General features: G+C 48.7%; 1 protein-coding gene across 6 annotated transcripts in view; it reads left to right on the top strand.

Annotated features, from left to right (window-relative positions):
* SPEG (striated muscle enriched protein kinase) overlaps nucleotides 1-26,019 on the top strand; it is a 104,504-nt gene that overhangs the window by 48,369 nt on the left and 30,116 nt on the right. For all 6 annotated transcript variants that reach the window (XM_080980748.1, XM_080980749.1, XM_080980753.1 and 3 more), the window contains 11 exons: nucleotides 1,850-2,058; nucleotides 2,357-2,445; nucleotides 3,099-3,274; nucleotides 9,480-9,740; nucleotides 13,934-14,092; nucleotides 14,920-15,109; nucleotides 17,240-17,469; nucleotides 18,463-18,582; nucleotides 23,529-23,633; nucleotides 24,599-24,805; nucleotides 25,774-25,897. In XM_080980748.1, coding sequence (XP_080836874.1) covers nucleotides 1,850-2,058; nucleotides 2,357-2,445; nucleotides 3,099-3,274; nucleotides 9,480-9,740; nucleotides 13,934-14,092; nucleotides 14,920-15,109; nucleotides 17,240-17,469; nucleotides 18,463-18,582; nucleotides 23,529-23,633; nucleotides 24,599-24,805; nucleotides 25,774-25,897 — 1,870 coding nt within the window. The remainder of the gene's footprint in view (nucleotides 1-1,849; nucleotides 2,059-2,356; nucleotides 2,446-3,098; nucleotides 3,275-9,479; nucleotides 9,741-13,933; nucleotides 14,093-14,919; nucleotides 15,110-17,239; nucleotides 17,470-18,462; nucleotides 18,583-23,528; nucleotides 23,634-24,598; nucleotides 24,806-25,773; nucleotides 25,898-26,019) is intronic.

The raw sequence follows: 26,019 nt of genomic DNA, 5'->3' as shown, positions 1-26,019 counted from the left end.
GGCTTCCCTGTATGCCCATGGGACTTGGCAGGGTTACAGGCAGTGTTGGATTTGATATCTTCTAAAGCAGTACTGGGAAAATGACTTGTTGTTTCTGTTTCTTCACTCTGCCTCTTTCTGGGTAAGAGGATTGGATATAGACTAGAGCCTAACTGCAAGAAGCGTTTCATAACCCAGATGATCAAATTATTTACATTTATTTATTATAAACAATGCACTATGCAAATTACACACTAATAGAGATGTTGTTTGTGCAGATTCATATATGCATATTTGAGGTGCCAAACTTTTCACCTCATGACTTTGCCACAACAGATTTGCACAAAGAGCTGTTTCTCTGAAACGGCCCCATTATACACACATGCATGAAAAGTAGTCAAAGAATTGTAGGTCATTACTACGTTTATTTATTTGTTAATACACTTTAATCTCACCCCTCCTCCAAGGATTTCAGGAAAGCATAATGGTGTCCCCTCACCCCCAATTTTATTTTATTTTATTTTGTCCTCAAAATGACCCTTTGGGGTAGGTAAGACTTGAGAGATAATGACTTGCCCAAGGTGAGCTTCATGGCTGCTGAATATCTGAAAACTAACATTCTTTCTTGAACTGATAGTTGTCATATGGGGGTGAGTTTGGATACAAGCCTCTCCATAGAAAACTGAATTAATAAAATCCTTGCAGAAGGATATTACCATCTCAGTTATGAAGACAAACATAATTCAGAAATGTCACATGGTACAGTCCTACCTCCTCAGAATGCGGGAGGAGGGAAGTTCACATGTTTGTCATTAAAAGAAAAAACAAAACAGCCTCCATGTCTGTGGAAAGCATGTCAGGAAGAAGGACAGTTCTGACTTAGTCTCTCTTACTTTTCTACTTACAGAGATAGTTAATTTAATTAAATGGGTAGCATTCAAACATGTGATCCTTCAACTGCATTTTGAATGATACAGGCCTAGGAGGACTGTATACCATGTGATGTTTCTGATTGTGTGGTTCTGTTCTAAATCAGCCTCTAGGCTCCATTCCACAGAAGCAGCAAAGGTCTATTTGAGATAACAATGTTCATGCTAGGCTAAGTGCAGTGTCCTAATTGCAAAATAGGGCATAGTGGAACAGTCAAGAGGAAGGATGGAAAGAACTAATGGGGTGTTAGTTGGCTTAGGTAGGGGCAGGAAACTGGAAACTTGCATACATAAGAAGGAACAGGGGAAAGCAAAGAATGAAAACGCTCTAACCATTGCACACCCTTAGGGCCAGTGTTTTTGTTTCAGGGCCAGGGCCACTGTTACATTATATGCTTGCCACTTCCCCAAGTTTCCATCTGGGGCTGCTCTAGTAACGATTGAATGATGAAAATCACGTAGAAAGAGTTGACAATGTGTTACATCCCACATCAGCAGAGTGGGATGGAGCCTGCTAGGAAGCTGGTAGCCATAATGCCCCAGTAAGAGTATCTAAAGATAGCATAAGCAACCAAACATTTCCTGCTGCAATGCATTTCTATTACTATTTTGAAGGAACCAATGTATTCCAATGGTCAATTTGTGTTATTACTTTTTGTATGTGCCCCCTCTTCATGTGCTATTTTTTTAAAAGCAAAAGCAAATGGAAACCTCATCCCTTAGAATACACTGTAGGTGCACTGGGCTATCATGTAGAAAGCTAGATTATATCATTTACTCTGTGCTTGTGGCTAAACCGTCAACTAAAATCCCTGTGTATGAGCCCTGGCTGCTAGGTGGGCAGCTATGTCCTGGTCCTGCTTTCCCCCTTGAGCTGGAGAGCTTTGCTGCTTCAATGTGCTGTTCACAAGCCATGCCCTAACCCTCTTCTGCCTGTCTAGCTCCCGCAGAGTCCCACAGCCGATTGGTACCCCATCACGAGCTCAGCAGCCCTGTCACATCAGATGAAGAGTACCTGAGCCCCTTGGAAGAGTTCCCTGAGTCTGGCACCCCACGGCACCACCCTGTCATGAAAGTGCAACCCCGATCTGAGATTGGCCCACCCCCAGTGCATGTCGGCATCAACTTCAAGGCTGCCCCTTCCTTTGAGGTGAGCAGGTGGTGAGACTAGCGCAGGAGGGCATGACAGTGGAACCTATGGCTTTTGCATACTTGAATGAGGATTCAGGTTATAAGTCGGCACTTCCTTGGATTGGGGTTGGGGGCCCTGGGCTTTTGACATGCTCAGACCTTTGAGGCAAAAGTAAATTTCAGCTTTTACTCTGTTGAAGGTATTGCACCTAGCAGAGCTTGCCCTGCACTCTGCTTATCCCTGCCCCCTGCCTTAAAGAGAACTTGCCTCCCATCTCCCTTTGCAGTTGGCATGATCCTGACACCCTCTCTTGCAGGTGACACTGAGTGACCAGGAAGTACTGGAGGGGCAGGATGTGGTCCTGCGCATTCGGGTACAGGGAGAGCCAAAGCCCATTGTGCACTGGTGAGTGGGTTTTATGATACAGCATAACTTCACAAGTAGCCATGTTGTCCTGCGATGAGATGGGTGGCGAAGCTTTCCCAGTTTTGCAAAATAAGAATCTCTCTCAGGCAACCAGTAGGGGAACTTGTGTCCATCAAGCAGAGTGTTGGGTTTATTTCATTTTTCCTGTCTGGCCTTCAGTACTCCACAACTGACTAACAACAGTGTGATATGTAGACTGGCAAAATATTAAACAGACAAGGCTGGTCTTTGATTTCCAAAGGGCACAAGACCCATCCAACCTGAGAATGGTTTGTTTTGTATGTAAGTGGTGGGATGGCAAAAAGAAAGCAGGTCCTCGGCCTTCCAGAATGTATCAAGAATCAGACCTGAGACGGATAGGCCTGGATGTAATGGCAAAAAAAAAAGGGATCTCTGATCTTATGGCTTGAACTGCCTTGACTATATTGTACCCAAAGCTATGTTTGTAGTAGCAACAAGGTTGGGGGAAGGCCAGTGCAGAATTGACCGTCCAGATGAAGAATGTAGCTTCTTCCTGAGGCATGCTGCTGTGGAGGAGGGATGGTGAGATGAGATGACAGAAGAAGCATTTTGTGAAGTTGGATGGAGTTGCAAGCACTGCAGACTCTCAGACCCTCTCCTCTGTCCTCTAGGTTGAAGAACAGGCATCCAATAAAATATGGGCGACGCATTTCTGCTGTGGAGGAGGACGATGGATCTTTCTGCCTACATATCCGCATGGTGGAGTGCGCTGATGCTGGCTATTATGCCTGCAAGGCCATCAATGAGTATGGCACCAAGCAGTGTGAGGCCAAGCTTGATGTACAAGGTACCTTTGGAAGCCACAGAGCATGAAGATTAATGCTTGCCTGCCATGGGCTGTCCCCAGAATATCCTGCTTGCATGCCTATTTCCTTGGTTTACTCACTCATGTAAGCATGCTTCTGACTCCCCCCCCCCAACATCCTGTGACCTATATCAATCCTCTGCCCACGAGTAGCCTGTGGCTCCATGGCTGCTTGTTTCTGGTTGTATTGTAACTCTGTCTCCTGCCCCTAGAATTCATGACAGCCCTTGACTGAATTTTGCCCTTTTTTCATCATGAGTCTAACAAATTTAGAGCTCCAGTTTAGAACTTCAGCCTAACACCAGATTATCGAGAGGCACAAGCAATCAGGTTTCTGTGGACTACTATGGTAAATGGGGCAAGGAGAGGAGAGAGGTTCAGCTGAAAGCAAGAAGGTATCATGAGTTCCTGAACATAAATTAGGATATCTTGAACACTTTTTGAATGTTGAAAGCATTTCCGAAATCCTTACAGCAGACTTGTATGGTAGTTATATTATACCCATGTTGCCAAGGTGGGCTTGAGGTTAAGAAGATAGTGGCTTGCTGAGGGCCTCCAGATTAGTGTAGTAAGAGGCAGATTAGAACTGGGGACTTGGCTATTTATTTATTTATTTTATTTAGCAAAACTTACATACAGCTTTACAGTGGTGCCCCGCAAGACGAATGCCTCGCAAGACGGAAAACCCGCTAGACGAAAGGGTTTTCCGTTTTTGAGTTGCTTCGCAGGACGAATTTCCCTATGGGCTTGCTTCGCAAGACGAAAATGTCTTGCGAGTCTTGAGATTTTTTTTCCGCTTTCTCCCCCTTTATCTAAGCCGCTAAGCCTTTAATAGCCTTTTAGCAGCTAATCCGCTAAGCCGATAAGCCTTTAATAGCTGCTAAACCGCTAATAGCGCTAATCCATTAAGCCGCTAATAGGGTTGCTTCGCAAGACGAAAAAACCGCTAGACGAAGACACTCGTGGAACGGATTAATTTCGTCTTGCGAGGCACCACTGTATAGTAATAAAACCACAAAGCTGTTTGACAAATAATAAAAAACATTAAAAGTATAAATAAAAGACAGTTAAACAGGTACTTAGAAAACATTCAAAACTAATTAAAATCAACAGTAAGCTAAACCATTATTCTATGCTTCAAGCTTATATTGGTTTTTCTTTCATTTTAAGTGGCATGGACAGGGTGAGGTGTGCCACCTCTGGTAGCAGCTATTAAGTAATGTTAAAAAGCAACAAATTAATTAATCAATAGATTTGGATTTCCTGCCTCAGGCACCAAAATGTTTTGGACTGTCACAATTCATGACTTTCATTAGAGAATCCTGGGAATTTTACTTTCCTCCTTAGAACTGGGGACCCCTGGAAGGAGGGAATGGGGCCAAGCTAGTTGAGATACTTCGTTTTGGAATAGTGGATGCTTATGCTGGGATTGAGATCAGCCTTTAATGCTGGGATTAGGGGTGCTCCCAGTCTATTTTTGGGTGGGATTCAGTCACATACTGAGAAATTCATGTTGCACAATTATAGTTGGTTGGGAGGTCTCTACACACCCCAGATAGGACTCTTTCCAATAAGGAAAGTGATGGGAAAACACACTGGATAGTATAGGGTAACACTTACTTAAATGATGCAACATCATTTAACCTCCCACAAACAAATCAGGATGAATGTTCATTAAATAGCCAACATCCTCTAATCTTCCTGTAAACAAATGAGGGTGAATGCTAATTAGCACCAGTCATCTGAAAGCACCCTAGTAAGAGCAGCAACGGGAAGGGGATTCTTCTCCATTCCATTTATTTGTACACTCAAAATTTCACCCACCCATGGGTGGGAAAGCTGTGGGTGGGGACTGTGTGTGTGAATAAACAAAGAGGAAAGGGCTAAGTGGGCCACCCACTTCACTACTCTTCAGCTCTCAAATGCAACCATTAGAAAGTTCAAGTTCATGACTGTAGTGTGGGCATGCTCTGAGCCACTAGCCACTAGCGCAGTCCAACACAAGGCCATTTTTTGGCAATCCTCAGCAACATTTGACACCCTCTCACCCTTCCAGCCCTTGCACTGCCTTCCCAAAGGCTCTGGGGTTTGGGAAGGAGGTGTGAGGGCTCTGACAGGGTCAGAAAGTTAGCTCTTTCTCAGCTCTGAGAAGAAGCTGGAAGGGCCTTAGGACACTGCCCAAAGCATTGCACCTCCTTCCCAAAGCCCAGACAGCACGAGGTTGCGGGGTTAGGTGTCAAATTTTGGCCTCTCGCTCTCCCCCACCCTGGCGCAACAAGGCAGCGTGTGGCCCACGGGTTCCGTATTGAAGTAGGTAGGAAAAGTTGGACCGTCCCTGCACTAGGCTAGGCTTGTTCTCCTGGGGAGCCCTCCATAGGTAGCTGCCTTCTCCTGAGCATGGCAAGTGCAACTGCCTTGAGACCCTTTGGATGCCTGTTCCAGATGGGAAGAAGAGCATTCAGCTGTTGCTTAGCAACCGAGCACCAACTGCCTGTGTTCTCCCAATCCTCCCCCGTCCCACCTTGAGCTGAAACAGTGGCAGCTGCTGTGGAATTTTGGAGAAAGGAACCATGAGCCTCTGCTCAGAAAGGAAAGAGATGAGAGAGATAGCCCACTGAGGGGGCCTGATGGCTGTGTATACCAATGTACTGCTCCCACATTCCCATAAAGACAGCCTCTGTCTCTGCCAGTGGCTTCCACGCTAACCATTGGGGCAATGAGCAGCAGCAAGTTTTACCGCCAGCTCTCAGTACACTCCTCCCTGACCCCTCAATCCTACTATGCTTTTTTTTCTTGGCTTGGTTCTGCCTTTCCCCCCACCCTGTGGTACCCAGAACTGGGTCCCAGTGGTGGTCTGCCACCTTCTTTCCAGTTCATTTCCAGCAGAAACTAGGGCCCATCTGCATTATACATTCAAAACACTTTAAACAGCCATGGCTTCCCTCAGAGTATCCTGGGAACTGTAGTTTGTCAAGGTTGCTGCAAGGTATTTGGAAACTCTTACTCTCCTCAAGAGAGCTACGATTCCCAGAGTTTGCGGGAAGAGGACTCAATTGTTAAGCCACTCTGGGAACTGTTGCTTTGTGAGGGGAATAGAGGTAGCAATTCTTAGCACCCTTAATAAATGACACTTCCCAGGATCTTGTTTAGGGAAGCTAAGGCTTAAGTGTTATGATACTGCTTTAAATGTATAGTGCAGATGGGGCATGCGTCAGGCATCATCACTACCACCAGGTGAAGGAGCAACCCAAGGCATTTTGCTGCCTGAGACAAAAGGCAGGATGTGCCTCCCCATTCCATGTACAGAATCTGACCACTTACAGTAAAATTACTTCTTCAGTACTGATGCCGGGGCATCCTCCTCCACTGTACCTGAGGGCTGCAGGTTGCTTTACAGGGCGCAGAGCAGGCTAGTTGATAGGACTCAGGCAAAATGGTTGTAGTGGGGCTGTTGCCACCCCAGCATTTCCTGCCTGACGTAGCTGCCTCGGTTTGCTTAATGGTAGGACTGGCACTGGAGCAACCAGCTCCTGTCCACATGGGCATCTCTTTACAGTGCCTGTGAGCCTAAATGGGATGCTATCCCCATGCTGGTTACATCTAGTAAAAGGAGAGGCTCACTAGCTGAGGGTATATCCAATATTGGCTCACCTCAGTCTGGTGGGACTTTTGGTTCTTTCCCCTACACCCATTTAAAAGGTGCCCTTTCCACTTTGATCAGCCTCTCTTGCTGCCTCGTGCTGAATGCAAATCCCTCTGATTGGCCCATTGCATCACCTTTTAGGGAAATAGAGGCAGGGCTATTTTCAGGTCCTGAGTGAACAGGGCTTGCAGGGTCAGTTCCTAGCATCACTGGATCTGCAGAATGTTCCCAGGTGGCATGTTTTACCTAGATAGGAAGAAGAGTCTGAGACTTCCTATAATGGGTTCTGCCTGGCTTCAGTGTTGGACTGGTTGGCTTGGGAAGAAGCGGACACTGTCAGGCAAATGGGAGTGTGTGTCTGTGTGTAAATGCACTGTGCTTGCTCTTTTGGTTTGCCAGACAGTGTCTACATCTGTGTATCTGCCAGGCAAACCCTTTGCTTTGACCAGGCATGTGTGAATTTGTCTGTGCTTTGCTTCTGTGTCCACCATGCTACACTAACCCTTTGCTTGCTGACTGTGTTTTTGTCTGTACAGGGGGAGTGAGCTAAGGTACTGCTTGGCCCCTGGGCCGCTCTAGCCAGACAACTTGGGCAGTTGCCTCTGCTCCCAGCGTTGACTGAACAAACCAGACTGGCAAGGCTTGGCTCCTGCCCCCACCCACTGGATGGCCAGCGCCGAGACTCACCTGGACCCACAGGGCCTGGCTGCAGCTGGAGGAGTGAGCCACTGTGGGTGGGAGAGTAGTTCTGGGCTGCCCTTAGCTGCGTGAGCTGAACCAATCTGTGGCATCTCCTTAGTGCGTGGGCAGGAAGCCTCTCTGTACAATCGAGTCTCCATGTGATCCACTCTAGGGCATATAATCTCAGTGGTGGGCCCTGTGCCTGTACCCAGGCGTTACACCTCTAGGTGCTGATGGTGTTTAATCCCCGTGCCGGCATCCATTTCTGTCTGGCCTGAACTGTGGCCAATGTGTGGTGCTCTCTGTTTCTTCCATGTGTCCATGTCTTCTTGCCCCTGTTTGCACACTCCTGTTTCCAGGGGCCTGGGGCAGAGCACTAACTTGTCTGCTCCCTGGCCAGCTTCTCTAGAGGCTTGTGCTGCTCACCCACGGACCACACACACTAAAATGAGGCAGCTTTGGAAGGAGGAGGCCCAATCTAGGCCTTGCTTTCCCTCAAATCCAAGAAGGTGTCTGTGGGCAGAAGACTACATGCTCAGCTTTACGCAAGGCAGCGTCCTTATCTGCACGAAGTCTGGACAGCACAAGCTCACTGGGAAGGGACCTTTGCCCCTGAGTTGTGTGGGATGGAGGAGGGCTCAGGGAAATAATGGTACCCCATTAGACTTGAGCCTGCTGGGCTATGGAGCATCTTTAATGAAGGAGGCCAGGGATGCAGTCTCTTACTACCATTGTGCCCACCCTGCTCTGGGAAGGTCTCACAGGGGCTGGGCTACAGTGAACCCCTTTTTTGTAGAAGAAATAAAGTCTGTTTCGTTTGGTAAAAGTGCTGTGTGGTTTGTTCCTAGCGCAGACCCCTGTCTCCCTCTTTCCCACGTCCCCTTCTTACCCCAATATCCTGCTCTTGTGTTCTCCACACCCCATCATTCTTTCATTCACATTTAATTTGCTTCTGAATATGGCTGCCTTCCTCTCTCCTGCTACTCATTCCTGGTTGCAGTGGTTAATGGGTTGCCAGCCTCAAGTAGTATTTTGTTGAAGTATTAAACACAGTACACACAGAAGTATTTGCTCGGATTTGTCTTAACTTGGTAGTTTGAAGTGTGCAAAATTTACAGGCCGTTGGTTCCCTGATGTGTGGAGGAAAGATGACTCTGGGCCATGGGGGAAGCAACTTATTCCTTCTTCTTAGTTCTTAGTCTTGCATCCTGGTTTAGCACTAGAACTAGAGTTATTGCATCAGGTTTTTCCATTCTGCATTTATCGTGGCTTTAGGTGTTTGAGATGTAGGGGAGGAACAGGCAGTGCAAGATACATATACTTCCTCCTCCTTTGCATCTTGAGCAGCTTAAAGTTATTTGACAAGGTGATGGTATTAGTTACCCCCAGTGAGTTGTGCAGCTCTTGTAGAAAGTTAGCCATGCCTCAGAGCTACTCCGGGAGAGTGCAGAAGCCCTAGGGTTTTTTTTGTTCATTATACTTATACAATTGAAGAAACTAATAGACATTGAACATAGCCAGAAATGCAGTGAGTGAAGTTTCAGCATACTGAAGTCAGTCATTGCTAGTTTAATCTAGTTTAGCATTATTCTTATGAGAATATTGAACCAAAGGAATTGGAGTACTGCATGACACTTAACAGTAGGGATGGGGAAGGAATCACACCCTTTACTCTTGTTGGCAATCAACAAGATGTTGGCCAGCTTGGCAATCTCACTTAGCCATGAATACTCACAACATGCCTCCCCCACCTTGTGCCCTGCATCTTTTCCTGTTTTTGTTCCATTGCTCAGAGGCGCATCTTTCTTTCTCTCTCTTTTTTTCCGTTTCCTCCTCCCTTCCCCCTCCCCTCCTTTTCCCCAGTGCACCCTGAGACCCAGTCCTTGGCAGTGCTGGCCCCCCTGCAGGACGTGGTGGTGGGGGCTGGGGATGCAGCTCTCTTCGAGTGCCTGGTGTCTGGCCCACCTGATGTGGATGTGGACTGGCTATGGCGGGGGCGCCTGCTCCAGCCTGCTCTGCTCCAGTGCAAGATGCATTTCGATGGGCGCAAGTGCAAGCTACTGCTTACCTCTGTGCATGAGGATGATAGTGGTATCTACACGTGCAAGCTTAGCACAGCTAAAGGTAAGGAAGGAGGAAATGCTGCACTGGGAGAAGTCAAGGTGGTCCAGGAGCAAGAAGGGGATGCTTGTAACTGGCTGCTCACTTTCAACCAACCATTGTAACAGTGCCTTTAATAGCAGTGTGATGAACATATATAAATAGGTGATGTTTATCTCCATCCCTTGAAACCCTTAACCTGCTTGTTCCTCCATATTCAGGTGCTCTTACAGGCACGAGAGCAGGTTGGGCTCAGTTTTTTTCTGGTCAGCTGGCAACCCTATTTGCAACAGGGTCATCACTGCACTGATATAATTGGGTGGGGGGATGGTGTCTCTGTGATGCTAAAGTTTTAAGATTCCATAATTATTTGACCATTCAAAATAGGCACACATGTTTAAAGTGTTACAGTTCATTCCGTATACTAAAGCAGGAAGCATGAATAGCCTGCTGCCATAGGCCCTGGGGGCTGGCATGCCTCATTAAACCAATGTAAGAACCTTCACATCACCCTATCTGCTTCCTTGCCACCTAGAAAACGCATTGAGACTGCAATCCTAGGCGCACATTACTTGGGAGCACTTGATGGACTTTCTTCTGAGTAGATTTGTTCAGCTGGATAGCTCAGTTGGTTAGAGTGTGGTGCTGATAATACCAAGGATGTAGGTTTGATTCCTGAAAGAGACAACTGTATATTCATGCATTGCAGGGGATTGGACTAAATGACCCTGCGGGTCCCTTCCAACTCTATGAGTCTATGTACCCATTTGAGAAGGTCCTACACATTAAACTCAGTGGGACTTGTTTCTGAATAGATGTGTATAGTGGTGTATCCATCACAGATTTAGTAAATCAAATATATATATCAAGGCTGGGGAAGGGCAACTGGATTGGATAGGGGCAACTGCAGAACAAATTTAGTTTAGTTTACTTATGGACATCCTGAAGTGACTTAAAATACAATAACAAATTCAATAAAAACAGTACAAATATAAGAATACTAAAAGCGTTCATGCAAAGTCGGTCGTGGGAGTGGAAAAATCGCCTAACAACATGAAATATGTCCCCACTGCCATACGGGGTGAACAACAGCAGCTACCAGAGCCCAGCCTGCTGTCCAAATGGCCAAGGGTTATACAGCACAAGTTAGAGCCAATCCACACTTTTCTTTGTCCCATGATTTCTAGTCACAGGTCTGAGAGGTTTCTTTTTTGTCCTGCTGCTTTCCCTGGGAAAACCCGCTGTTTCCTGCTGAATCAGAACAAACGTCAAACGACAGAAAACCAAATAAACAGCACAAAAAATATAATGGCATGTTGTGGGAATTCCCTTGCCAGTCTTATTTCTATGCTACTAGTTCATTACAATTCTGCAAGGACCAGGCACCTGGTTGTTTTTAGGGTGTGGGGTAGAGAAGAGCTTCCCTATTTCCTTTCGTGTGCAGAGCTATCTAGGGCTGAGTAGCCACCATACATTTAAAGTACGTGTATTTTCCCCAAATAATTCTAGGAACTGTAGGTTAGCCCCATAGAGCTATAACTCCCAGCACCTTTAACAAACTACAGTTCCCTGGATTCTTGGTGGGAGAGTGAAGTCATTTGTTTTAAATGTGCTTTCACTGTAGAGTGTGTGCTCAAACATGGTGCACTTGAGTTGGCGTTAGATAAAAAGACATTCCAGACTAATGAGCTGAGATAAATTCCTGGGCAATTTATGGGTTGGGGGGCAGGGGGTCAAAGGGGCAAGAGGTATAGTAAAGGATGCAACTATGTGGCCGCGCCAGTCCTCTCTGGGTTACAATCCTGGATTTGAGTCCCTAGCTAAGAGTTGCTTTCTGGACCTGTATTAAGGGACAAGAAGCTTCAGCAGAGAAGGAAAGAAATATATTAATATAGTAGGCCTTATACCTTAGGTATGTACCGAGCTTCTGAACTGGCAGGACAAATAATACAGCCAAGAATAACCTCCACAGACCTGCTTGCTTGCTTTTATGTGGCCAGGCTGAAAAGGTCATTTCGTGCGTGGAGAGGTTACATGCAGAGCAGCTAGCTTGCAAAAGTGGGCAAAGGGAAAGCCCCCACCCTATGCTCATATGAGCACACAGTTCACATTCAGAAAAGAAGGCTGTGTACAAACCATACTTAAAGCACCTTTCCTTCACCCAAAGAATCCTGAGAACTGTAGTTTGCTAAGGGTACTGGGAATGGTAGCTCTGTGACGGTTCCTTGAATCCTTGGGATGTGCTTTGAATGTGCTTTAAAGACACGGTGTGTATGTAGCAGAAGACATCCAAGCACCATTTTTTTTCCAGGGAAGGGGATAGCCATACCTCTTAAAGAGTTTGCACCAAGTCTTGAACCTGTTTGTCGCTCAGATGCTATGTCATTGTGCCCTCTAGCACCCAGGGCCATACACAGCTACTCCGCTATCAAACATTTGCAATAAGGAACTCCACTGGTGCTTTTAGCTAGGCACCAGAGTTCTAGCCCCAGGTCGGGAGTTCCATGAGAGAAAGGAGCTGAGCAGTCCTATTTGACTTGCCTCAGACACACCCCAGACCCCTTTGGAATCTGTTCAATGGCTTGGATGAATTCCCCAAGTGGTGTGGGATTAGTTAGGGCCTGGAATGGCATTGCTTGTTACCCATTTCTTGCCACAATCACCTCTTTGTGGCAGGAGCGGTGGGGCTGGCTTTAAAAATGGCACCTTGTTTGAGTGCAAGCGGCTTAGCAAGGCGAGACAAGTTATATTGGCACCTGAGGGAAAAAATCCCCATAAGCAGTGGAGGCTGGTCCAATAGGGTGAATGGAGCACTGGGCTGCCAGCCTCAGTCTGTCCTCAGCCAATCCCAGGGGCAAAACTGTCTGTCGGCTTCCTCCTCCTTAGTCTTAACAGGGTTTCTCTTGCAGAACGAAGCAGGGAGGATGATGGGGGATTTGCTGACTCTGCCTGTTATTGGCTCTGGTTCCACTGATTGCTGGGCCTCCTTCCCGTCTGCCCCACCAATACCAATGGGAACCAGCCAACACTGCCCAGAAGTGCTTATCACTGGCAACAAAAAATACAATTTTACCTTTCAGGGTTGTACTTATCGCCAACAACCTGTTTGCAAATTAAACCCACTGGTAGTGCCCAGTGTCTTAGTAATGATGACACTACAGTGGCTGTCACTATTAGAGAGGCCTGCACAGTAGTAGTGGCAACCTGATTAGGGAGGCAAATGACTTTTATTTACATTCTCCTCTCTCCTAGTCTCAGACATGCTCAAGTACATCCTCTGACGGCCCTGTCAGATGACAGATTCAAAGCCAATGAACAGATGTTGGGGGGAGTTGCAGAGGAGGGGAGGGAAACTGGCAAACCTGACGCCTACCCATACAAAGGGGCTTAGATTCTGTTACCTTAGTGATTTGAACAGAGGCTGGCAGCTTTTGCAGGAATGTTCTAAGGAGGGTTGTTGCCACTTTCTCCTCTTACCCACACCCTAGCCTGTGCCTTTAACAGCAACCTGACATGCAGAAATTCAGCAGCTGAGGATTTTTGTGGTTTGGAGATAAATCAGTGTGTGTGTGTGTGTGTGTGAGAGAGAGAGAGAGAGAGAGAGAGAGAGAGAGAGAAGAGAGCACCTTTCCCTGTTTCATTTCTGTGCATCAGAAAGAGTGGCATTCAGTGCAGAAGAGCAGAACCATTTAAAAAGTTGGATAATTCATTCATTCGCCTGCTTATTTGTATGCTGCTTTCCCACAAGATATTAGCCAAAGTGGCTCAAGGTGTTATCAAAAGATGAGCAAGAATTTTCACAAGGAAGAATAGCAAATAATTATATTGCATTAATAAGTAAATGAATCATAAAAATAACCTACCTCCAAGCATTAGGATCTAATGGTCACAAGGAGAATTGGAAGCCAGGGTCAGCTTTAAGACAGTGCCCAGAAAGAAGCAGGAGCAATTAGCTTATGAACTCTCCTCTTCCTTAATAACTCCAACCCTATGCCCAAAGAACGTCCTTCCTGCTCTTTTGCCCCCAACGTTTCCCTTGCTAACAACTTCTCACAACCGTCCCATGCCCAAGGGTATAGCAGTCCAGTCACACAACCTGCTGCCAGCTGCTTCCCCTACTGTGCCTTCCATCCATGGCACTGAGACTACTTTCAGAAGGGAAGGGAAGATTTCTCCAGGGCCCTCCACTGTAGCTGACCCTTCGCTGTGCCTTGCAGATGAGCTGACATGCAGTGCCAAGCTGACGGTCTTGCCCTCGCAGCAGCCACTCTTCACCCGCAAGCTGGAGGCCGTGGCTGTGGTGGAGGGGCGGATGGCACGGTTCGACTGCAAGATCAGCGGCAAACCCACACCAGTTGTCACCTGGACACGCTTCGGTAATAGCCTCCATCTCCCAGTACAGGAGGCTCTGGGTAACAGGGAATTAAAAAATCAGCTTTTGGGGGGTTGGGAGGACAATAGAGTGTGGGATCGGTGCCCATCTATTCATGGTGGCCTTGATGTTGCAGAGAGATCAGGCCGCAGGGTCAAGCTGCTCCCCACTCCACATTCCTTTTTGGAAACCATGACAACTGGGAGGAGGGGGCAGGGGCAGACCATCAATTAGCTTCTTGAATTGAAACCAGTACATTTGATGATGGTCAAATGTGTCCACCTAAGGACTGGGCACAGAGTCCCTACCTCTCAGTATCTATGGTGTTTGGCTGGGGTTGCACCCATGTACATGTAGCATTCTCTTCACTGTCTTGTTGGCGTGTCCACAGTTCTCAAGTGCACAGCAGGCCTTTCTGCATACTCTGTTTCCAGCTACGAACTCGGCCGCTGCTCTGGATGACAAAGTTGATCTACAAGTTTTTATTCAGGATCCTGAGCTGTGCTGGATGCCGCCCTCTTCTTCAGACTGGGAGCTGGTTGCTAGCAAAAGAGCTCTCCCACATTTGTCGCAAGACTAGCATGTGTAGGGCAGTGTGGCCTACCTACCCCATGTCATAAATTTCAGTATAGCTACTCTTCTGGGGTGGGGCTGGGCAAGGCCTCTTCCTCTTTATTTCTGTTCCCTATCGTGGCCCAAGGGATAGAGGGATGCCACTCCCTGTTCTAGGCCCTAAACCAGTGGAAGGCTTGGTTTCGTTCAGGATAAAGCCTGCCTTGGTTCCTCTTGCTTTCGGACCAGGGCTCTCTGACTGAGATGTGTCTGATGCAGGCCAGCCTGTGCAAGAGGGGGAAACCATGCGCCTGCAGCGGGTCGGAGGGCTGTACTCACTGCTGCTCCTGCACGTGAGCTCCGAGGACGAGGGCCAGTATGGAGTGAGTGCCAGCAACAAACATGGCCGAGCCGAGTGCACTGCTGAGCTGTACGTGGAGGAGCCGAGACCAGCAACCAGCTCTCAGATGTGAGTATGAGGAGAAAGGAAGGGCTGAGGATGGGGCCTAGGATATCCCATTAAATCAGGGGCAGGGAACCTTTTTTCCAGCTCAAGGATCACATTAGCACATAGATAACCTTTCAAGGGGTGAAAGGTTCCATGGGTGGTAGGTAACCTTTCTACAGTAGGCTTCGTTTCAGCCACAGAAAAGTCAGAGAGTGTTCTCTCTCTTTCTCTCTGCACCCCCAAACACACACCCTTCTCCATCCTCTCTCCAGGCAAGCAAGGGACATTTCTACAGTTCAGGAACATATTCCAGTCAGAGGGAGAAAGCACTTGGGGCCTGAGGAGTGGGGTGGTAGTAGTCTGGGGCGAGACCCAAGGGCCAGATAGAGAACCTGGAGGGCCACATTTGGACCCTGGGCCTGAAGTTCCCTACCACTTGCCTTAGGTGTTGGGTCACAGTCAGTTGTGGGCATTTTAATATTTCTTACAGCCAATGTTCTGGCACCAGCTATCTTCCTGTGCTAATTTGCTTATGCGAATGTACCCATGGCCTCCTAATTTGGCTTGCACTGTGCCCTGGCACTGCATCTTTTTTTGTGGGGAGGGCACATTTAAGGCCTGGGCCATTTTTAAACTGTCCTGACCAATGGAATAAATGCTGTTTGTTTTCTTTGGCTTTTGACTACACAGTGTGGCTTCTCCCCACCCCCAAGTTCTGTATTAATGTCAGGCAATAAACAGCTAGAAGTTGTTTGTCTGTGATATTAACTTCTGTGTTTCAAATGCATTGCCTTACTGACATTTGTATCTGAGTGGTGATAGCTGCTCCCCACCCTGGCCCAGCAATCCTAATATGAGGGGGAAACTCCTCAACCTGGGAGTAATTCTGTATTCATGAGAACCAGACCCGGCCTCTGTTCTCACTGACCCAAGCTCACAGGAAGCTCCCTGGAATGCAGGCCCCGTCACAGCCTGGCTCGTTGCCCAAACCAGAGTGGCCCTCAAACACAGTCACTCTCAGAGGGCTCTTGCCGTCTTCTTGTGAGAATCAGCTTGCCTGTGGCCTTACCAGTCTTTCCCAACATACTCCGCTCTTTTATTCCTGTTCCAGGTCTTATAAGTGCACATGCTCTTTCAGAGCACAAATCCTTCGATGCATCAGCAACTATAATTAGCATGCTTAAAACGAGGGACATTAGCCAGACAAAATAGAGGCATTTTATATTAAGGCCAATTGAACCGATTACATGTAATATAAAAAAGGACCGGGAGAGTCAATCTGTTGTAGCAGAATAGCAGATATCCCTGGCACTACATGCAAACAGGCAGTTATCTGGTTATTCCAGGGCAATGAAAAGCATTATCCCTCCCCAGAGCCAAGCTGTTGGGTTGATTGCAAAGACATCTCAACTTTAGTTAAAGGCAAATGTTTTTCCATTCCTCTTTAAGCGTGGACAAAACCCTGAAGCGATTGAACTGGGCTGGGTTCAGTACTGTATATTATTACCCAGTTTATTACCCAATATATTACCTATTTCATACAACCAGCAAATTTTCCTATGGCTATCAAAAACTGCTCCAAGAAAGTATGGCGTTTCCTGCCTTATACACCTATGGTTTTCTGTTTGTGAAGCAGGAGGAAATATGTTCGCCCACTGCTTTTGCCTGGTTGATTTCTCCTGGCATGGTTCCTTATCTCTGTATAGTCACTATCAAACTCAAGTAGTTAGGGATCCTCATTTCCCAGCCACACACTGGATGATATTGATCTGTTATTTCCCCCTGCAATCACTCCATAATCCACATTTGTTTCATACTTCCGCAGCTCCTTTGGGTTCACTTGATCTCCCTTCTGTAACAATGGAAGCACTTCCCAATCCTCATTTGCCTGCTGCTTGTTTTCCCTGGGGAATGTTTGCAAGAAACTCTCCTATGGCTTTTCTCCACCATGCCTGCATCTGTGAAACCTGATCATGGCTTGCCTGCGGAGATGGCTTTTCCTGTTCCAATAGGATACCTCTGACTTATCATATCTGTGGCTGTGATCCTTTGTGAGATGTGGCTGTAGAGTCCCATGAGCAGGGCAGCCCAGCGGCTGGGCTGGCTGCTTCGATTGAGACCTCTCTTTCCTCTCCCTTTTTTGCCTTGCAGCTCCAAGCTGGAGAAGATGCCCTCTATCCCCGAGGAGCCGGAACAAGGGGAGAGCGAAGTGGAGCGCTTCACCATGCCTGACTTTCTGCGGCCGCTGCATGACCTGGACGTGGTGGAATCCAAGGAGGCTGTGCTCGAGTGCCAAGTGGCCGGGCTGCCCTACCCAGCCATCACCTGGTTCCACAAGGGCCGGCGCATCGAGAGCACTGATGATCGCAGGATGATGCAATGTAGGCTTCTCCCCTTGCATTTCCCCCATGCGCATAAGGGAGCTGCCTCATGAAACAGGGCCAGATCCAGAGCAGGGAGGCCTTGGACCAGGGAGCCTCTGTGCACTGCAATCACCTCTTTCTTCCTCCTCCTCGTTGTTGCGGTGATTGTAATTTATCTCATCTGTGAGCTGCTTTGCACAAGAAACAGGTCCCCTCCAGACTTTTTTTGGGAGGGGGGATGTACTTCCCCAATAAAGAGCTGGAGGATAAGTGGCTATGTGAGCAGCTTCTTTTTTTCTTTCTTGCCACCATTGTCCCTTGCTCAGCTCACCCCCCTCTGGGCCAGAGGAAGGTGGCTGTGGCAAGGAGGCCAAGGGGAAAGGGCCTGAGTCTCTTGGCAGTGGGACCTCTGCAGAGCCATAGGTCGCGGCGGATGCCCGACTGTTCCAACCTCTGACACTGGCCTTGATATAGAAGCACCAGCTGGAGCTGGGGGGCAATTTGCTGAGCCCTTCCCAGTGAAAATAAGGCAGGGTTGCACCAAAACATACTGGTAATTGAAGTGGAAAATTGGATGATCCCCACTCTCTTAACAAATTAACGTGAGGACGATCCGCCAGGAAGTTCCCCATCTCAGGCCTCACAGGAGCTGTGCTGTGACTTGCACAGTTTCCCGTGATTTCCAAAGGGGCATATGCAGAACTGTGTCCAGGTTAACTCAGATCTCTTTGTCTCCTCTTAATGGTGAAAGGTGGCTGGGACCACAATAGGTGGGTGTCATTGCCTCCTGCCTGTGCCCATCACACCTGTAAGGCAGCACATCCTTACCCCAGCAGCACCTGCAGGATTCTACCTTCCCCCCCACATTGCTACACCTTCCCTCCTCATGTCCCTAATACCATTTCCCTAGTAAACATGTCAGTACCTGTATGCTTTGGCTCTCACTGGTTGTTCCTTTGTACAAAGATTGTAACGTGTTCTCTGTTCCCTCCCTGCCACCATCCATTGCAGACAAGGATGTGCATCGCTTGGTCTTCATCTCTGTCAGTCACGCCCACGCCGGGGTTTATAAAAGTGTCATTGCCAACAAACTGGGCAAGGCTACCTGCTATGCTCACCTCTATGTCACAGGTAAGGATGGGGAAACAGTGGGAGGAGCGGCTGTTCAGCATCAGCACCCCATGAGCTGCTTTGCCTTGGGCCCAGGGATGGTGAACCTTGGGCCTGAGGGCTGACTATGACCCTCTAGACCTCTCCAGCCCTTGGGACACTTCCCAGGCCACAACCCTCACTTGCCCTGTTCCCACCCTCAAGTGCCTTTGCATGGCTGGAATGTGTCTTTGAACTATAACAATGCCTGTCACTTGCCTGGAGTCGTGAGGGTGGGTTGGTGTAGAATGTTCCGACTTTTGCACGGCTGGAACGCAGCCTATTTGACAAAGGTAAGAGCCACATCTGTTGATCTGTCACTTTTGATTCTGGTCCTGTTCTCCTTCTGCCTCTGGTCATGCCCATTGCAGGCAAGCAGCCCCACACATCTTCTCTCTCTCTCTTTTTAACATATCATTTTCAAAAGTAATTAAACCTACTTTTACATCTTATTCAAATTTTTGACTTCCATCAATCATGTCTGAAAATTTTCCAATCTAATCTCTCAGTATGCATTTCTTATCTTCCCTATTACATTTCAAACTCATAACCAATATCTCTATCTTTTTCTACTTTGTAACACTTCATATATTTCTCCTTACAAAACTTCTTGTAGTCCTACTAGCGTAATTTGTTGATTACAGTTGCTCTTCAAATAATTCATATACTTCTTCCAATCTTCTGTAAATCTCTGGTCCCGCAGGTTTCGAATCCTTCCTGTCATTTTGTCCAATTCTGCATAGTCCATTAATTTCGTCTGCCATTCTTCTTTCGTTAGAATTTCTTCTTGTTTCCATTTCTGGGCTAACAATACTCTTGCCGCAGTTGTTGCATATAAAAGCCCCACACATCTTCTCAGTGCTAGTGTGGAATGCCCCTCTATAATTGTTATGTACTGAGTTGAATAGGATCCAAACTGTAGCAGTCTGATTGGTCCTAGAACAATAGGATTCAGAATGCAGCAGTCTGATTGGTCCTAGAACAATGCAGCAGTATGATTGGTTGGCAGGAACCACCCAATCCTGCTCCAGATAGAAGTGAATCCACAACCTGATTGGCTTACAGTAGAATTCCAGAATTAGCCAATCATGTGCAGCCCATTGTGTAAATAATGTATATAAAGCAGATACTGTGAGGGGACATTTCATTCATTCCTCCTCACCACTATGAGCTGAATAAAGAGCATGAAATCACTTTGCGACTCTGAGTATATTTCACTGGCGACGAGGATGGGATCCCGCTGAGCTGACTGCCACACACAGCACCGCAGCACCGCCAACTGCCGCACCGCTGCCTCGCACCGTGTATCCAGGCTTCAGCTCCGGGGCACAAGGAACTCAGAATGGCAGCCAACAGCAGCTTCTCGCCATTCAACCCAGCATCTGGAGACTGGGAAGCGTACGCCTCCCGTTTCACCTTCCTCCTAGAAGCCAAAGGGGTCACCGACGAAGAAGACGCCAAGAAGAGGGCGATATTCTTCAGCGTCTGCGGAGAGGAGACGTTTGAAATCGCCCGGGCTCTCCTTGCGCCTGAAGACGTCGCTACTGTTCCATACAAAACAATAATGGAACAGCTGAAGGGGCACTTTTCGCCGCAGCCCTCAGTGGTGGCTCGTCGAAATGCCTTCTACGCAAAGCGGCAAGCCCCTGGGGAAACCATAACTGGGTTTGTGACCTCTCTCCGCCAAGCCGCCCGGTTCTGCAACTTCTCAGAGCTGGAGAACATGCTTCGTGACCGCCTCGTCGGTGGCCTGAAGGATGAGAAGCTGCAACGGCGCCTCTACGCTAAGAAGGACCTAACGTTCCAGGTCGCTCTGGAGGAGGCCCTGGCAACAGAAGCTGCCGAGAGGTCGACCCAAGAGGCACGGCCGAGCCTGCCATCCCAACCGAGGGTCCACCATGAAGACCTCACCGACGACTCAGGATCCGACAGGGAGGAGGTGCACCGAGTACAGCAGCGCACTCAAGCAGCGCACAGACCACAGCTGCCTCGACGAGAAGGAGGGAACTGCGCAAGCTGCGGGGAGAGTCACGAGAGGAGGACCTGCCGTTTCCGCAACGCAGAGTGCAGGCAGTGCAGAAAATCGGGACACATCGCCCGGATGTGTCGGGCTCGGCCCACCCGACACCAGGCATCAGATGACCAATCCAAGAGCCCCAGGTCCCGGGGCCCAACGCACCAAGGCAACTCGACGGAGCTCACGGACTTCCAGGTATACCAGTTGCCCCACCCCAACGTAGAGAAAATTTATGTAGAGGTACAGATAGAGGGGGCCCCATGCCGCATGGAGCTTGACACGGGTTCAACTCTATCCATAATCTCGGCAAGGACCTTAAGGAAACTGTGTCCCACTGGGGGTCCCAAACTCAGGCCGGCCCCATTCACCCTCCGGGACTTCCAGAAACGTAAGGTCCCCACAATGGGGGTGGGGACCTTCAGGGTGCAATACCGAGGGCGGACGCGGCAACTGGACTTGCTTGTGGTCAAGGGCCCCTACATTAGCTTACTGGGATTGGCATGGTTTGGACCACTGGGGCTAGCTGTCACCGGGGTGAACCACACTAGCTTACAAGTGGACGTGGACGCCATATGCAAGGAATTTCCAGGGGTTTTCGATGGGAAATTGGGACAGTATACGGGCCCCCCCATTGCGCTACAGCTTGACCCCGCAGTACGACCGGTCAGGCTCAAGGCCCGCCGGGTCCCGTTCGCCTTGAAACCCCGTATAGACGAGGAATTGGACCGACTCGTAGAGCAAGGAGTGCTGGAGCCGGTGCCTAATGCTCCCTGGGAAACCCCAATCGTCACACCCGTCAAGCCTAATGGTTCGGTCCGCATCTGCGCAGACTACAAATGTACCATAAACAAGGCCCTCACGGCCCACGCATACCCAGTGCCAGTGGTCAGCCATGTCCTTGCCACCCTGGCTGGGTCGAAAATTTTTGGCAAGCTGGACTTGGCCCAAGCATATCAACAGCTGCCAGTAGATGAGGCCACAGCAGAGGCACAGACGATTGTGACGCACAGAGGAGCGTTCAGGGTAAAGCGGCTGCAATTCGGTGTCAGCGTGGCACCAGGCATATTCCAGAATATAATGGACTCTCTCCTTAAAGGGATTCCTGGCGTCACCCCCTTCTTCGATGATGTGTTGATTGCCGGCCCCACACCAGAGGAGTTTGAGGACCGCCTCCGCACCGTTCTGCACCGTTTCCAGACGGCGGGTCTCAAGGTGAAGCGGGAAAAATGTCTACTAGGAGTGCCTCAGGTGGACTTTCTGGGATTTATGGTGGACGCAGAAGGGGTCCACCCGACTGGGGACAAGGTACGGGCCATTTGTGATGCCCCAGCGCCCAAGAGCAAGACTGAACTTCAGGCCTTCTTGGGACTATTGAACTTTTACCATTCCTTCCTTCCCCACAAGGCGGCGGTAGCGGAGCCCTTACACAGACTCCTGGACAAGCGGGCCCCTTGGGTGTGGGGCCAGCGCCAGGAGGCCGCATTCCAGGCAGTCAAGGACTTGCTTGTCTCAAACTCGGTCTTGGCACACTTCGACGAGAGGCTGCCGGTGGTGCTAGCATGCGACGCCTCACCCTATGGCATTGGAGCTGTCCTGGGGCACCAACTCCCGGATGGAAGAGAGGTACCGGTGGCGTACTTTTCCCAGACACTCAACACAACCGAGCGGAACTACTCGCAAATCGACAAGGAGGGTCTGGCAATCGTAAAGGGAGTAAAAAAATTCCATGATTTCTTGTACGGGCGGCCCTTCACCGTGGTGACTGACCACAAGCCGTTGCTCGGCTTGTTTGCCCCCGAAAAGCAGACCCCCCAAGTGCTGTCTCCTCGCGTCCTCAGGTGGTCAATTTTCCTTGCCAGCTACCAGTATGCACTGATTCACCGACCTGGGAAGGCGATGGGCCATGCGGACGCCCTCAGCAGGCTACCACTACCGGAAACAGGCCCTGACCCAGCACCTGCACAAGAGGTTATGAGCCTGGAGCTGCTTCCCGACCGCCCCATTCAGGCACAAGAAGTTGCACACCATTCCAAGAAAGATAGGGTCATCTCCCGGGTCCTGGACTGGGTGTGGAGGGGATGGCCCAGCAGCAGCCCCGGGCCAGAATTCGCCGGCTACACAACCCGCAAACATGAACTGTCGGCCCACAAGGGGTGCCTGTTATGGGGAAGCAGAGTCGTTGTTCCCCAGCCCCTCTGCAAAAGGGTCCTCACAGCCCTACACGAGACACATCCAGGGGTAGTAAGAATGAAGGCCCTTGCCAGGAGTTATGTGTGGTGGCCGGGGATCGATGGAGAGATAGAGGCCTGGGTCAAACACTGCCAGGCCTGCCAAGAAATATTTTGGATCATTCTCTCCCAGGATGGCAAATGTGAAGTCAAACGACCTGATTCGAGTCTTAATTGGTCATGGAGCTACTATCTTCTGGTGGAGCAAGAAAGTCAGCTATAGAGGGCTTCAGGTGTCTTTTAGCATTCTGCTGTTTGAACCTTTAACATGTAGGAGACCACATAATATCATTGAGTCCTGGAACTCACTCTAGAAAGAGTGACTTAAGCACCCACCAATTAAAAACATAGACTAGTACCCAAGCCTCAGAATCCCCTAAGGAGGGGGCAAATGTGATCTTGGTCAGAAAGCAGAGCATACTGTCTGTGTACATGCAATATATTTAAAGCACTTTTGAAGCACATTTCCCTACTCCTCAAATAATTATGGGTACTACAGTTTACCCCTCACTTTGTTACAATTCTCAGCAACCCTTCACAAACTACAGGGCTCAGAATTCTTGGAGGCAAATAACATGCTTCAAATGTGCTTTAAAGGAATAATGTGTACATAGCCCCTGTCTCCTCATCTTTCCCTGTGTTCTTGATGGGTCCTCACCCACCTCCATGCTTGTCTTTTACAGATGTGGTGCCCACACCCCCTGATGGCCCACCGGCTATAGCTGCTGTCACTGGCCGAGCAGTCACTCTGAAATGGAACAAGCCCAAGTGGCTGGATTCAGCTATTGGTAAGCAGGGCCAGGAAGGCAAGTGGCAGTGGCAGTGTAGTGGCAGCCGGGTGGAGAAGGAGCTGGGCTGTGAATAAATAGCTGCTTGAGGTGCCAATTGGGAGAATTTGGTGTCAGATGCAGGGGCTGGTTCCCCAGTCTCTCCTGCTGTAGTGCAAATGCATCTTAGAGGGCAGGCCATTCCACATAACTGGATTCCTCTGCTGGGCAGCCTGGCAGTTGTCACTGGGCAGGTGGGTGCACAATCTGGTGCTGCGATTGCAAGTGAGGCCCCCGCTCTCACTGACAGCTGCCATTGATGTGTTGTACAGCCCACTCTCTCTGCGTGCTGCTGGCAGGCAAAGGGGGCATTACACATTTGCATACACTGACTGGAAAATGTGTTCGCATTAGCACTGGTGGGTTGTTGTTAGGGGTGTATCTGCTTCTCTCTCTCTCTCTCTCTCTCACACACACACACACACACACACACACATCCCACACATACATAGCTGTGCCTCAGAAAAGCTGCATTTTGCAAATTAAGCCAATTTGCACAATTGCTGTTATTTTGTATACAAAATATGTGCAGGCCGGTAAAACAGTTTACCACAAATCTTATCCAGCTACCTGAAAATTTCAGGTGGTGTTACTCACACACTTCCAAGCATATCCTTCTTAGCCCATAAGGACTAGAAACTTACTTTGTTGTTTTACTTCTGTTGTTGCTGACCAAAAGCTGTTGTTCATGCGAACCTAAAGGGCATCAATTAGCTTTAAGGGGGAGAAACCATCCAGAGGGTGAGTATTATCCAGTTTTCCCAACAGCCTGCCATATCCTTGACTCACAGACAGGTGCTTGCCTCCCCAACTACTGTAGTATTGAGTGGGGGTGGCATGCAAGCATAGCATAAAGTCCTAACTCTGGACAAATGATGCATAGCCTCACTAGCTTTTTGTTGGAAGTTCTCTTCTTCTGTTCTCAGACCCTGCAGCTGTGACTTACACCATCCAGCAGCAGGTCCTGGGTAGCAGCCACTGGACTGTGATTGCCACGGGGGTGCATGACACCAGCTACATCGTCCTGGCTCTGAAGAAGGGCATCCGCTACATGTTCCGTGTACTCACAGCTACAGCCAAGGCTAATAGCAAGCCCTCTCCACCCACTGAGGCTGTGCAGCTCCTTGATCGTGGTAAGGCAGCGTCAAAGCAGGGAAAGGGGAAGAGGACAGGTGGCAGGGGGTGGGGAACTAGGAGGAGGGAAATGGAAAAGAAGCTGACACTATGGCAGTCTCCTCACACACACATACCCCATCACTGGAGTGATGATGCCTGAGGGCAAATGAGATTTTCCCAGTCTCAGTCTGATGCTCTGGTGGTTAAACAAGAAACATATTTAGATAGAATCAGACAGAAGCAAATAGCCAAAGGCCCATAACAAAACAGAAGGAAAGGTTGCATTTCTAACTTTCTGCTCCTTTCTAGTCTTATAATTAGGCCGCAGGGTTTACTCGGGTTCTAATCCTAAATATAAAGATTCTGATATAATCAATGCCATTGTTTCTCCAGAGCCCATGGCAGAGAGCCATAAATGCTTTCTCCCTTGGGGGAACTGCTTGCCACCTCCAGCATCTTTGAAGTAGCTCCTCTGTTGAAGTAGAGTTGCTGAATCCTTTGCTTGGCATGTTCTCTATACACATTGAAAGTCCCACGTAAGAACTGCTAGAAGTGGGTTTCCCCCTTGCGGCCAAGAGCCCATATTAGAGCACTTTTGGCATAATGCATATTCTGGGCTAGAGGAGATTCGGCTCCGGGCTCAGTGTCTGGGTACAATAAATCAGGAATTATTCAGGAATGGCCTCTGGAATGTGAACCCCCAAAGTCAGGATTCCTGTTTGATGTGTCAAAACAGGAATCCTAGCTAGCTGAGAACTTGGATATCTGTCCACTCCCCTACATACTGATGGTCCAGGGTGGGGAACCTATGTCCCCTCCAGAAGTTGGCCTCCAAGTCCCAATAGTCTCAGCCAGCATTGTCAATGGTGAGAGATTATGGGAGTTGTGGTCTAGCAACCTCTGGAGGACCACAGGTTCCATATTCCCGATCTAGAACAGCAAACTGACCTCCTTATGTTGTCTGCTATGGTGGCTGTGCTTGCAGGGCCTTACCTAGCGGAGGCCCCTATGATCCTGGACAAGCCGGATGTGGTGTATGCAGTGGAGGGGCAGCCGGCCAGCATCACCGTAACCCTCAACCACGTAGAGGTTGCTGTCACCTGGAGAAGGTAGGGAAACTCCCAAGTCACACTTCTATAGAATCCAGCTCACAGACTTGTTGGTAGGCTGTTGAGTCAACTGCATGTGCCATGACGATGTTAAGATCTGGGATGAGAACAGCTGCCTTGTA

The sequence above is a fragment of the Podarcis pityusensis genome, assembly GCF_964106645.2.
Source record: "Podarcis pityusensis genome assembly, chromosome: 1".
NCBI classification, from domain to species: domain Eukaryota; kingdom Metazoa; phylum Chordata; class Lepidosauria; order Squamata; family Lacertidae; genus Podarcis; species Podarcis pityusensis.
Note: the sequence above shows the minus strand (reverse complement) of the source record. Positions and strands in the feature narration are given on the sequence as shown.